The 14,599-nt window shown below is 34.8% G+C and overlaps 1 protein-coding gene across 1 annotated transcript in view; it reads right to left on the bottom strand.

Moving 5' to 3' along the window:
• The window catches only part of LOC112653568 (condensin complex subunit 3), a 42,915-nt gene that overhangs the window by 19,633 nt on the left and 8,683 nt on the right, over window positions 1–14,599 (bottom strand). The window contains exons 8-13 of the mRNA XM_025437798.3: window positions 12,388–12,528; window positions 11,291–11,414; window positions 10,079–10,165; window positions 9,382–9,561; window positions 7,240–7,350; window positions 4,269–4,388 (exon numbers count right to left, since the gene is read on the bottom strand). Of these exons, the coding sequence (XP_025293583.1) occupies window positions 4,269–4,388; window positions 7,240–7,350; window positions 9,382–9,561; window positions 10,079–10,165; window positions 11,291–11,414; window positions 12,388–12,528 (763 nt within the window). The remainder of the gene's footprint in view (window positions 1–4,268; window positions 4,389–7,239; window positions 7,351–9,381; window positions 9,562–10,078; window positions 10,166–11,290; window positions 11,415–12,387; window positions 12,529–14,599) is intronic.

The following is a 14,599-nucleotide window of genomic DNA, read 5'->3' on the forward strand; positions in this document are numbered from 1 at the left end:
TCCTCATAGGGAGGACCCCGGGATCACGCCCTGAGCCAAAAGCGGATGCTCAACCACTAAGCCACCAGGGCGTCCCCACGGCACTTATTATTGATGTTATGGCCACCAAGAATTAAAAGGATCAAAATCCATATTTCATCTTTAAAGGTTAAGTGAACTTAATTATCTTTTGGGAAAATTCTATGGTATTTCCTTCGTTGCAATACTAGAAATATTATGTAACTGTCTACCTTTAATCTTCCTATTAGAGTTCCAACCTGACTGTAACTCACAATTTTTCAGCAGCATTCTTAATGGTATATAGAACATCTTAATGAATGTTTTATCCCATTTTTAGAGAAAAAAAAAATACTACTGAAGCTAGACATAAATGAATCCTTCACTATCGAATGTTCTAATAAGATTCTTCTTCCACTTAAAAAAAAAGTAATGACCAGAGATCAATCTAGCACTTCAAGACCCATCTTCTTGGAAGACAGGAAATAGAAGTAGAAAGCTTGCTGTACACTAATTCCTTAGCAAAACCTGTTTGAAAATACAGAATTTTATTCTCTGGACACCTATATTAAGCCAAAAAATTGTATAATAGTGAACAAGACTTTCTTTAGAATTACTAACAGAATCATTTGTCCCAATACCTGTGCTGGCTTAAAAAGGACTCTCTATAACACATGCAGATTCACTCTACATCTTGGAGCAAAACCGATGTATGGCCGAGCACTCTACATGATTCACCTGGACAAAGTACCAAATTTTTTCTTTCAGTTTCTCTGAGAGAGGAACTTCACATTATTTTAAAGATAATTCTGACATTTCAAGTTTCCAAAAGAATATAATTGTAACAGAAATTTTTCTGTGACATCAGCAGCATAGGATAAATATGAACAAAGCATCAACAGGAACTCCATCACTACACATTAAAGTGAGTTGATTAGATGCCAAATGCTCCAAAAGAGGAAACTAAAACAAAACCCTGAAATTCCTTATTCCTTATGAAATTCTTTTGATGTAAGTATGAGTTTAATTTTCTTCCTCTGATATAAGCCACAAGCAATTTGACCACTTCTAGAACATGTGACTTCCCCAAGGTTTCCTCTAATTATATGCTTTCTTTTTCTTGGTAATGTGTTTGCAACATTAAAGGGTGCTCCAAGATAAAGGTTTCATGCTGAGGGAATATTCTATTATTTATTATTGGTTGAGTTCAACTTTTTCTTTTAAGACTTATTAATTTGAGAGAAAGAGCATGTGCAAGTGGGGTGGGCCAGTGGGAGAGAGAGAATCTCCAACAGACTTCCATGGAGCCCGATACTGACAGATCTCAGGACCCTGACTAAGATCATGACCTGAGCCTGAATCAAGAGTTGGATGCTTAACTGACTAAGCCACCCAGCACCCCAGAGTTGTCTTTTAATTTTTTCATGAAAATGATGTCTGTGTTGTCATATGTTATTTTCAAATTGAGCACACAAAGCACTCCCATTTACCTGCTGGCAAACAATTTGCACTAAAAATCCCTTGCAGCTTTTTTTATACCATTACATTTGGCAACCACCAGATGCTACATGAATCACATTGTCTTTTTATACGGAGAACTGGAGGGAAGTTGTTTTTTTTTTTTTTTTTGAAGTTAAGCCAGGCCCAAAAGTTAAAGACAGATATCCAAAGGAGTTAAAAGGTCAAATACATTCCACTGGCTACACCAGATTTCATCCTTCTTTATTCAGTAGCACTCTAGCCAAGTGTCTTCTCTTCCTATATTATCAATTTTTTTCCTTTCAACAGGGCCAATGAGTCACTGTCTTTAGTATTTATCACAAACATGGTATAATATTCTCTATCATTAAAAAAAAAAGTAAAATCAAAAGGCTCTTCTCTTTATCCCAAGCCCTTCTCTTGCTACCTCCCAATTTCTATTATTCCTAACAAAAATAAAATCTTAAGAGTAGTCTGTACTGGCTGTCTCCAATTCCTCTCTCATAATTCTCTCTCCAGCCCATTCTCATGAAAGCCACAACACTTCCTTATTTGCCCCAAATGGTCAATTATAAATCCTTATCAACCTGTCACCAGCATTGGACAGTCAGATGATGCTAGCCCTTATAAAATATCATCTTCAATTGCCTTCTAGGACATCACACTCCCCTTACTGTCTACTCCACCTTAGTCTTTACTAGTTCTTCATCTCCCCTTCTTTTTATTTTTTTAATGTTTTTTTTTAAAGACTTTATTTATTCATAGAGACACACAGAGAGAGAGAGAGAGAGAGAGGCAGAGACACAGGCAGAGAGAGAGAAGCAGGCACCATGCAAAGAGCCTGACATGGGACTTGATCCCAGGTCTCCAGGATCACGCCCTGGGCTGCAGGCGGCGCTAAACCGCTGTGCCATCGGAGCTGCCCTCTCCCCTTCTTTTTAAGTGTTGCCTAAGCCCTAGGGAACTACAAAGTTGAGATCTCAATCTACACTCATCCCTCAGGTAACATCCAGTCTCGAAGCACTGGATACTATCATAAAGACAGGTTCATCTCTCCAATTTGCACTTCCCTCCTATCTCCAAACTCACAAATGCCTACTCGATGTATCTACTTGGAACACAAACTTCAAACTTACCATGCCCAAAACTGAACTCCTTATCTCATCCACCCGCCATGAAACCTGTTCCTCTATTTTCCCCATCACAGGAAAGGGCAAGTCTCTTTCCAGTTACTTTGGCTATAATTCTTCATTACCTTCAATTTCTTTCTCTCAGATGCCACATCAGACTATCAAATTCTATAGATGTCATCTTCAAACTTAGATTACTGCCCCTTCTTGCAACCCCATTAGTCACTTGAATACTGGTCCAAGTCATCATCATCTCTTTCCTGGATTACTGCATACCTTCTTCATGAGTAAATCTGCTTCCATTCTTATACCCCTACAGTTAACATTAGGGACTGTAAACTATGGCTAAGGGGCCAAATCCAATCTGCTGCCTATTTGCACAACTTTCAAGTTAAGAAGAATTATCTTTATATAGTTAAGAAAAATAATTTCATTACATGTGAAAATTATATGAAATTCAAATTTTAGTGTCCATAAATATTAAACTACAACCACACTAATTCACTTATATATTGTCGTGGGTCTTTTCACACTTGCACCTAAGAGTAGTACTTGAGACACATGATACAGTCTGCAAAGTCAAAAATATTTACTCTCTAGCCCTTTATTGAAAAAAAAAAAAAAAAAGAACTTATTTGTTTATTTGAGAGAAAGTGAGAGCGAGAGAGAGAGCATAGGCAGGGGGAAGGGGAGGGACAGAGAGAAAGGGAGGAGCAGACTCCCTGCTGAGCAGGGAGCACAACGTGGGGCTTGACATGGGGCTCAATCCCGGGGACTCTGGGATCATAATCCCAGCCAAAGGCAGACGCCCAACAGACTAGCCACCCAGGCACCGCCCCCTCTCTAGCACCTTACAGAAAAGGTTTGCCAGTCCCTGGTCTACATCAACTCTATACCCAGTCAGATCATAATAATCCTCTACTCAAAATCTTCCAATTTTTTCCCATTTCCTTCACTGTGAAGTCTGTAAGTCCCTAAAGATATGGACATCCTGTTGCCTACAATTCCTTTCTCCTACTATTCTCCCTCGTGCTCAGTCTGCCCTAGCCATAGCTGCCCTGCTCCTTGAACATTTGAGACAAAGTTCTACTTCAGGGCCCCTTCCCATGTTCTTCCCTCTCCTCAGAAACATCTAACCCAGATATCTACATAGTTCATTCCCCCACTTTCCTCTGGTATTGGCCCAAATACCAAAACCAACTTATTAGTGAGACCTTTGACAAAACAGATCTTTCTCCATATTTCCACTTCTTACTCCTCTTCTTTGCTTTATCTATTCAATTGGACATGCTATAGTTTATTTTTCATTGTGTTTCCCCTTCTAAAATATAAGCTCCATTAGGACAGCATCTTTTATCTTGCTTTTCTTTTTCATTACTTATCATTTTTATCCCCAAGCCTAAAATAATGCTAGGCATAGAATATGCTATATGGTTAATTTTTAAAAATACCTTAAATAATTGACATTTCATCTTTTTTTCTACTTTAATAAAGAAATCAAAAGATAAAAATCATTGAGTCCCTAAAAGTCATCCATAAGAGTCACCATCATTAATAAACCCTGGAATAAATTAAATTTAGAGCACTCATTGTATCATCACAGATTCTATGTACTTATTTCAGAAAATACAATCAAGATTTTTGTCATAAGATAAATCCTACCTGCAACAATAATACGAAGTGTTTACTTGCAAAATCCAGATTCTGTAGTCCACAGCATCCCAAGCATAAAACAGCCAGGTTTCTTAGTACGGGATGAACACTTACTATTCCAGGAAGAATCTAAATTAAATAAAATAATTTTTATCAGGATAATAAATGTATAACAGCATATTAAAAACATGGCTAAAAATAAAACTTCTGTATATTATAGATCTACTTCTTATCCATATTGTCTAACTCAATTTTTAGTTACAAAAAAAAAAAAAGGTATGTATTAAATTGCTAAAACAGAGGAATAAAGGCAGAGTGAAATACAGTCTGATCATGAGACATCCCTTTCTACCTGCTAAAGTGACTCAATGGCTCCCAATGCTCACAGGACAAAGATAAAACACCTTTACACGGCATAGCTCTCATTTGTGTAGGCTTTCTCGTATCATCTTATACCATGCTATCCCCTGCTCTTTGCTCATAAAATCGTCTGATTTTGACCCCTTCCATTCAGTACTGTTCAACAGAAATATAATGTAAGTCATAGGTCATTTTAAATTTTCTAGTAGGCACATTCAAAGAAACATGTAAAGCTAATTTTAATACATTTTACTGTACCCAATATAACCAAAATATTAACATCACAACATGTAATCAATATTAAAAAATTAAGATAATCTACATTGTGTTGTTTGTACTAAGCCTTCAAAACCCAATGTATTTGGACACTTCAAGTATATCTCAGTCTGCTCTACTTGTTAATAAGCACAAGTTTTTAATAGCCACATGTGGATGTGGCAACCGTACCGGAGAGAGCAAATACAGAACATTCTTCCTTCCCTTTTTCACACAGCTAATGTCAAAAACCAGATCAAGGTCATCTTCCCTGCACAGAGCAACTCCCACTATTATAAGTTCACATATGACCATATAACTCTTCTTCATAGCAGTTATAAATGGCATATTCTTCTACTTGTTTATTTGATTGGTGTCCCTCTCATCTGACCAGAAGATCCACAAGGATAGTCTATATGTTTTGTATACCATGTACACTCTATCACTGGCATTTAGTATACAGTAGATGTTCAAGTATTTGTCCAATTAGTAACTTATGATTTTTTTAAATTTTTTTATTTATTTATGATAGTCACAGAGAGAGAGAGAGAGAGAGAGAGAGGCAGAGACATAGGCAGAGGGAGAAGCAGGCTCCATGCAGGGAGCCCGACGTGGGATTCGATCCCGGGTCTCCAGGATCGCGCCCTGGGCCAAAGGCAGGCGCTAAACCGCTGCGCCACCCAGGGATCCCAGTAACTTATGATTTTTATTTTATTTTTTTAATATTTATTTATTTATTTATTTATTTATTTATTTATTTATGATAGTCACACAGAGAGAGAGAGAGAAAGAGAGAGAGAGAGGCAGAGACACAGGCAGAGGGAGAAGCAGGCTCCATGCACCGGGAGCCCGACGTGGGATTCGATCCCGGGTCTCCAGGATCGCGCCCTGGGCCAAAGGCAGGCGCCAAACCACTGCGCCACCCAGGGATCCCCTGATTTTTATTTTAAAATGGTAATTCCATTAAAATACTGTAACTCTTCCATCAAAATACCCTATACTCATTTACGTCTAATATCTTTCAATCTTTAGACATAAATTGTTTTTGTATACTTAAATTATGACTATTCAATTTTGTGTTTTCTTCACTCAAACTTGTATATCTTTTCCAGTATGTGTAGTCTTCATATTTACTACTTCCATTGTGTAATTGTACCAGTTTACCATTCTCTTGCAATAGGACCAGGCATAAAGTATGCAAATAAAACTTTAAAAGTAACTACTTTTCACTAAAGACATTTGCTTCACTAAGAATGAAGCTAAATTCTAATGGTTTAGTAAAACCTACTTTTAATCAGAAGCTCTACATGGTCATAAAAGCTAATTGGTCTTCTTTACTGCCTTTAGAAACTCATGACAATCCAAGGAACTTGATTTTAGATTATATCCATTGGCTATTTTTCATTAATCCTAAGTAAAAACAATTGGGGGGAAATCCTGGAAGAGCCCGGACACATTCAACACTTGAAATGTGACTATGCCAGACTGAGATGTGCTTCTGTTAAGGACTTAATATGGGGATGCCTGGATGGCTCAGTTAAGCATCCAACTCCTGATTTCAGCTCAGGTCTTGATCTCAAGGCCAAGAATTCAAGTAAGCCCCATAGGCATGGAGCCTACTTAAAAAAATAAAAAAATAAAAAAAGACAATATGAAGAACTGAATGTAAAATATCTCAATAGTTTAATACTGAGTAAATGATGCCATCAAAACATTTTGGGTATATTGGGTTAAAGATATTAAAATTAATTTCACTTGTTTCTTTTTAATTTTTAAATGTGGCTACAGAAAATGTAAAGTTACAAGTGGTTTGCATTTTATTGCTATCAGACAATGTTATTTTACTAGAGTCTTGTAGTATTTATGTCCCTATGCTCACTAATGTGGAAATTACCTTTGAAGAGCTACTTAATTACAAATTCCTTTAAATTCATAGGAAAAAACAAATTCCTTTCATGGGACTCACAATGTAACAGTCTCATAGTCCCTCTATACAGCAAGATTCTAATACTTAAATATTTCCTTACATGTTTCAATACCTCCTCTTACTATTCAAAGAATGAAGATATTCTATATCTCTTTGTAACATAATTTTTTCAAACTTTTTAAAGGAATAAGTATAACTTATGTTATCATTATCTTAACTTATATATATCATCTTAATTTTATATACATTATACATTATCTTAATTTAACCTTCACAACATGAAGTAGCCACTATATAATTTTTTTTTTTTTTTACCACTTCTATTTATCAGGTGTTTAAGATGGTTATCTTTTTCTTCTTTGGAACTCCAAGGAACATATAATTTATGAAATGAGGAAGGAGTGGGCTAAAATAAAGCCTCAAAGGCTGCCAACATACCAAAGATTCAATGATGCCATTCATGGTTGCACCTATACCTGCTGAAATATTCACCTGCTTCAACAATTCATAGCACAAAATAAGACACTTCTGTAGGGTTTCAACATCATTCTAAAATGAAACACAAAATATTCCCCATTAGTAAGAATATCTTCTGCCCATCCCTTAAATGTTAGCTTTTTCAGGGCTTTGTCTAAGCATATCGTCTGTATGTACACTCTCTGGGCAATCTTATCCAATCATCCAACTCCATTTACCATCGATGAGCTAACCCAGCTATTTCTTAAGTTTCAGATTCATATATACAATTACTACGTTTCCTCTTGTATGTTCCACAGGCTTCTCAAACTCAAAATGTCCAAAAGAGAACTAACTCATTATTACCCCAGGCCCCCCTCCTCTTCTTGTGCTATCTCCATAAATTAACACTGCCATCTACCCAAATGTCCAAACCAAACGACCTATGATATATTCTTGACTCTTCTCCCTGTTACTGATTCCTAAATAAATCTCATCCTACCACTTAACACTTTTAGTGGTTCACCATGATCCTTGGCTAAGGCAGAAAGTTTCAAATATTGCTTATACAACGACTTACAAGACCTAGCCCTTAATTTTTCCACTTGATTTACCTCTCCCTCCTCAATTCTCTAGTTATGTGGACCTAAAGTTTTCACATTACTCTGGGTCTTCACACATGCCTTCCTTCTGCCTGCATTCCTTTAACAATTCATCAAGGAGAGACAATAGAGTACATTAAAAGCACAAATCTAAAGCCACTTGCCTGACTTGCCTGGATTTTAATCCTGCCTCTACAACTTACTATCTGTGTGTCTTTGGGCAAGTTACTTTTCCTCTATAAGATGAAAATAGGACCAACCCCATAAAGTTATGTAGTGAGAATCAAACACTTGCAAAGTGCATGAAGTAGTAACCACCAGAGAAAAAGCATCCTATAAATGTTGGCTTACAGTATTATTTTTACTCAAATGTCAAGTGAAAACATTTCTTCCCCTGGGGAATCCAACAACACCCTTCCTGGGTTAGATGCCTCTCCATAAAACCCCTATAACTTCCCTGCCTATACAATTTATTATGTTATGCTGTAACCGCACTATTTATAATAGATTTATAACTCTTAAATAGGACAAATGAACACATAAAAGATCAAAGAAAGTCCAGTTAAACAGATGATATAAATCACGATAGACCATTTTTATTCATATTTCCCCAATTCAGACTTGAAGTTTATATTTTCATTTGTCACTTTAAATATGCTCCTCAAAGTTAAGAACCTATAATGATCCATACTTTATCAAACAAAATAAGATACTAGCTAGAAAAATAAAATTCAAAAATGGAGTGTTGGAGCAGAGATGTCTACAGCTGGAGAGCTCAAGGACATAGCATAACTTACAAAATGTTCCTACAGAGTAAATTCTTCCCCACCCAGCATTCTTCTTATGAGCATACTCCAACCAGCACTTCCTAAACTTGAAGTAAAATAATCATGTTTACTACAAAAGGCAAAATTCTAAAAGACCTCCTGAAAGTTAATATCAAACACAGTAATTGATATTATTCTATCTTATGTTAAAAAATGACAAATGTTTTTTTTTATCAAACACAACGAAGTTTTAAAAAAATACGACTGCTGAAACTCAGCTTTAAATGTTACTAAATAAAGTGCTTAGTGTTTCATTTAAAATAACAAAATTCCTTAGCTCTTTCTAAAAACAAAAGTGTGGTTAAGCTTTAAAAATTACATGTATAATGGTATAGTTACCACAGAAATTCTTTTTCTAGCTCAGAAAAGTCTGGAGTCTTCCACAAAAGAGAAAGATGGATAAAGCTTTAACACACACACACAGAAGGAAAATACTAGAGGGTTAAGTTTCCTTAGCAAGGAAGATGATAGAGTACAGAGATTACAGAGATTATTTTATAAAGCTAATTTAGGTCTTTCAAAGTCTAAAATAAAAAGGAACAAGACAAAAAAAATATTTTCATGTTAATTCATGATACTGCTAAAAAGCACTCCAACTCCAAAGTAAAAATATCTGTCAGCATTGAGTTAAGAAAGAAAATATAGTTGAGATGATTAATAACAGCTGAAAATTAGTATGAAAAAGTTATTTTTACCTTCTCTATGTGGACTTCTTTGATTTCAAGTTGCTCTATCTCTTTCAATAGATTTATTTTGGCATCTTCTAATGTTTTTATTTCTTCTTTTAATTCTGATGCTTGATTAAAATCCTGTAAGTTAATGCAATTTTCCAAAGCTTCTTTTGTCTCAATAAGTTTAACTTTTATTTCAGCCATCTAAGGAAAGATATAAATTGCTTTAACAAAAACTATCATGGGGACACCAGGGTGGCCCTCCCTTCAGCTCAAGGTGTGACCCCGGGGTCCTGGATGGAGTCCCACATCGGGCTCCCTGCATGGAGCCTGCTTCTCCCTCTGCCTGTCTCTCTCTCTCTCTCTCTCTCTGTGTCTCTCATGAATAAATAAAATCTTAAATATATATATATACTATGAACATCTGTAGCAAACTTAAGAGTAATATTTAAAAAAAAAAAAAGTAATATTTAACATCTTGACAACCAGAAGTTAAGCACAGTCAGGCATGTACAAAAAAAAGGCACAGCCTTCCTGATCCAAAGAGGGCAAACCTTTCAAACTGCATCATCTGGTAATATTTGAGATACTCTTACACTTCAACAGTTAACCAATAATAAGACTCTGTGAGAACAATTTTGAAATAGTACAGGAAGAGGAATTAAGAGACTTGCACAGCTACATTATAGTCAAGCATTTATTCAATTTAGAGGAAATTTACCTTGAGTTCCTTCTTTCTTACATCAGCTGGATCAGCAGCACCAACAGTAACAATGGGTGCCCGAATCTCTGAGATGATTTCTGTAACCTGGTAAGTTATAATTCAGAGTACATGCTTTAATATATGTTCTATGTCATAAAATGAAATCAAATTGCTACACATAACTTCAAATAGTATCCACAATCTCTTTAAAAATGGAGCAAAATACACAAGTAAAAACAGCACACATTCTGCTTGCCAGACAACTTTGGGGGTGGGGGGGAATGACCAAACAATATATGACTAAAAACTCTAAGATCATGAGATGGTAAACAGGCATGTATTCTAAAACAAATATAGTATCTAATATTAAGCACCAAAAACTAAAATTCTCTGTCTACAATCAACTCCCTCCCTTGTTCAGCTCTGAGGGAGTTAAATATAGAAAAACAGAATACGCTTTTATTCTTCCTTTGCGTATACAATACATAACTAAAGACCTTCCTTTCAGAGCCTCTGGGACACAGGAGTTGGCTGATTTAGGAAAAGGCTATAGCCTAAATGAAGGTACTTAAGCAGACGTGGGATAACTACTAACTGGGAATACTTGTACACTGTAGAAATGATTTATGTGTAAGTATGTATAAGGAGGCATTGGGAAAGACAACCCCTGAATTAACCTGTAACTCAGAGATTGTATCAATTTATGAAAAGCACTGATACAGGCCTGTCTTTTTTGGCTACCCCAGAAAAAATAATATTGGCAATAGTATTGCAATAGATAGCATTTATTTCTGTATTTACCAAGCACATGATGCACACTATATCATTGAACAAGGCAGGCTTTATTGGTATTCTCATTTTGCAGACAAGTAAAAAGGTTAGTAAGTTAAATAACTTGGCTCAAAGTCACAAAGCAGCAGAAGGGATCTGAACCTAAATATGTATAACTTGAGTAACCTCTCAAACACTCTAGTGACAAAGACAAATGTGTCCCCTCTTCCCTAACCTCTTTTATTTCAACCTGATTCAACAAAATGATAGGAAGGAAGGAGATAACTTTTTAAATGTGTGTGTGGGAGATTTAGTTTTAAGAAGTTTAAAAAATAAACATGACTAAAACAAAAAACAATTAAAGATAAATAAAAAAATACTGAAAAGAAAATAAGACAATCCTCAATATCACTGACCACAATCTTTTAACCTTTATCAACAATGAAGAAAATTACTTACAATTTGTATTCTCTTATTATCATCTACAATGATGCAAAGCAATCTCTCAACAAGAAAAGAAAGTAGGGATATTGGGGTTGTGGGTAGAGTAAGAATCTCCTGTAAAATTGCCAGTAGTCGTTTCCTGCATTCAAAAAGAACTATTTTCATTTAAACATGACAGTAGAAACCTATCTTATCTCTAACATTTCATTTATTCTGAAGATTTAATTACATTAGTCTCACTTTTTTTTTAACACTATAGGTACAAAAAAACACGTACAGACTACGTAAAAATTTCCTATCTGAAAAAAAAAAAAAAAACTTTATAAATGACCTTACAATCTTTCATAAATCAACATGATGAAATGACAAAATATTAGAAGTGAATCAAATCTTTAACAGTATTTACTAACTCTCTGTAATAGAGGTGTTTAAGCAAAATCTGTAATTTTATTGATTTATTCTGAAAAAACTGAATAAGGAACTTGTGTTTCCATATATATGAACAACATGGACTGCACAGGTCCACCTATATGCATCTTTTTGCCCATACAGTACAATACAATACCATAAATACAGTATTGTACTTTATTTTCTTATGATTTTCTTAATAACAGGTTTTCTCTAGCTTACTTTAAGAATATAGTATATAACACATACAATATAAAAAAATATGTTAACTATTTATGTCGATTTTTATGTTTATGCTTATTGGTAAGGCTCTTAGTCAATAGGCTATTAATAATTTGTTTTTTGAGGAGTCAAAAGTTATATATGGATTTCTGACTCCAAGAAGGGGGGACAGAGGATCAGCACCCTTACTCCCTACCCCTGTGTTGCTCAAGAGTCAACTATATATATATATGTGTATATATACATATACACGCACACGTGTGTACATATAGTACATATATAAACATATATGTATGTATACACCCACATACCCACACCAAGTATATCTCCTACTAGATATTATATGCATAAGAGGAAAAAGAAAACTTTATTGCACTTAAGAGAGCTAGGTTAAATATATTTAATCATACTGTAATAAGACTGTGTTTGAATACAGGATATTAGAAAAGCAAATTAGGACAAGCGCCAAAATTTAGACATACCTTCCTCCTTCTTCGCTTGTATCCAAAGACTTGATAATTAGAATCAGCTGTTGACCTATAAACTCTTTTGACATCAAATTTCCAATATAGGAAAAATCACTTTTATTTTCATCGCTGACAACTGGGATACTCTGAATATAACTAAAACAAGCAGAATAAATAAAATGTACAATCTGTTAAAAAACATTAAACAGTTCCCCATGTGGTCAGAAAAGGGTCTTTTTCAGTTCTATCACTTCAAATATATGGATGTTTATACCACATTATACTAATTTGGCCTAAAGAATAAACTCTATGCTATTAGGAACTTTTGCAAACAAATTTATGGGCTTGAATCAAAAAGAATTTGGAAAATATACTCGACTAAGGATTCAAATTTCTTATGGGAAATTTTCAAAAGGCAAATATTATATCTCTCAAATTGGTAACATTACTTCAGTATCATCAGTATCTGACCCCCTTAACAAAAACCCAATTTTTCAAAAAGAGCTAGTCTTCACTCATCATCCCTAACTGATCATTATTCTTTTGTTTAGAAGAAAAGTAGGAATAATTATTTTTAATTATGCAAGTAAGCCATGAATACAATGACCTTTTAAAAAATCAGAAAAATAGAGCTTCATGAATTTGTATTATCCTTGCTTGGGGGCTCTACTAATATCTGTATTGTTCTTATTTCATTGTAGATATTCCTAAATAAGCATCATCAACTACCCTTTTATGCTTATTACCTCCGCCCAAATTAAAGCCTTTTACAACCCTCATCTAGATAAAATTCAACAGACTACCAAAAGTTCTCTTTTTTGTGTGAACAAAAAAAACCTAGGTAAAGGCAGAATTAAGAGTTAAAGCTTAGACAACTAGGTGCCTTTAGGTTGAAAGTAATAAACAATCCTGATGAAAATGTCATTTTTAAATTGTCAACAAAAATCAAGTTATAAGAACTGCAGAATTATGTATGATGAATAAACTGACTCGTCTTTAAAATAACAACCAAGAGTAAATAAAAGCTCACAAATCTCTGGCCATGAGATAGGACTTTCAAAGGGCATCAGCGCTCTTTGGGTTCTAGTAGAAAACTAAAGGAAAGAAACTAGTAATTATCAAAATCATTAGCTTAGTAGAGTTGCTGGTTTCTGACAGGCTAAAAAAAACCTTCACTCATCTTTGAAGATTTTTTTTTTTTAATTTATTTATTCACGAGAGACAGAGAGAGGCAGAGACACAGGCAGAGGGAGGAGCAGGCTCCATGCAGGGAGGCGGATGTGGGACTCGATCCCGGGTCTCCAGGATCACACCCTGAGTGGAAGGCAGGCACTAAACCACTGAGCCACCCAGGGATCCCCTCTTCTTTGAATCCTTCCCTACTCTTCCACTCCAGCTTTAGCACAATGCATAGCATCAAGACTGAGGGTATTTTTTTAAATAAATTCAGAGTAATAACTTCATTCATAGATTAAGAATCTCAAACTGCATAAATACAACCTAAAATGGACCCACCAATTTTAATTACCATGAAATCATCTCTTTTTAACCATTTTTAAACACATTCATTACAATGAGGAGAACACTCAAGAAAGAAAGCCTTTTCCTAAAGCTCTCTCCAAGAATTTATATTTAAGGTTGTTTCCTAAAATTGTGTTCACATCTCTTTTTCTTCCTCAAATTTGACAAGCCAAATTTAATATCCCTGATTTCTTCCTTTATGTGAATACTTCGGTTAACAGGAAACCTTGTTTCATATCAGAATTCTGGGTCACTACCTCTTTCTGCTACCAAATGCCTGAAAATATATTTCTGAGATTTTTCAGGAAGCAATTTTTCCACTTAATTTTGTTTCAGTACCGGAATAAGCTAATCCTATCTAGTGATGTCGCTCCAAAAAGAAAACTATTCTATTTCTAAACTGTTCTTTCAATAATAATAAAAATACAATTTTTAAAGTTTTCTTCTTTTTAAATAAAAAGTTGATTAAAGTTACCTATTTCAAAACTCACAGATTAAGTGACAATGGAAATATAAGAATCCCTAACTTCTCAGAGCCAGGGAAACCAAGCTCCTTACCTGTTGATTTCAGTAACTAAGAATTAATCTCTGAAACATTCCCTTATTTTCTATAAGTATTTATTACTTTTATATTAATTCATATTATTAAGCACTACATCAAACTCATTGGTTTTGGAAATACTGCAACATGGCCCAAACAGCAATA

Source organism: Canis lupus, chromosome 3 (assembly GCF_003254725.2).
Source record: "Canis lupus dingo isolate Sandy chromosome 3, ASM325472v2, whole genome shotgun sequence".
NCBI classification, from domain to species: Eukaryota; Metazoa; Chordata; class Mammalia; order Carnivora; family Canidae; genus Canis; species Canis lupus.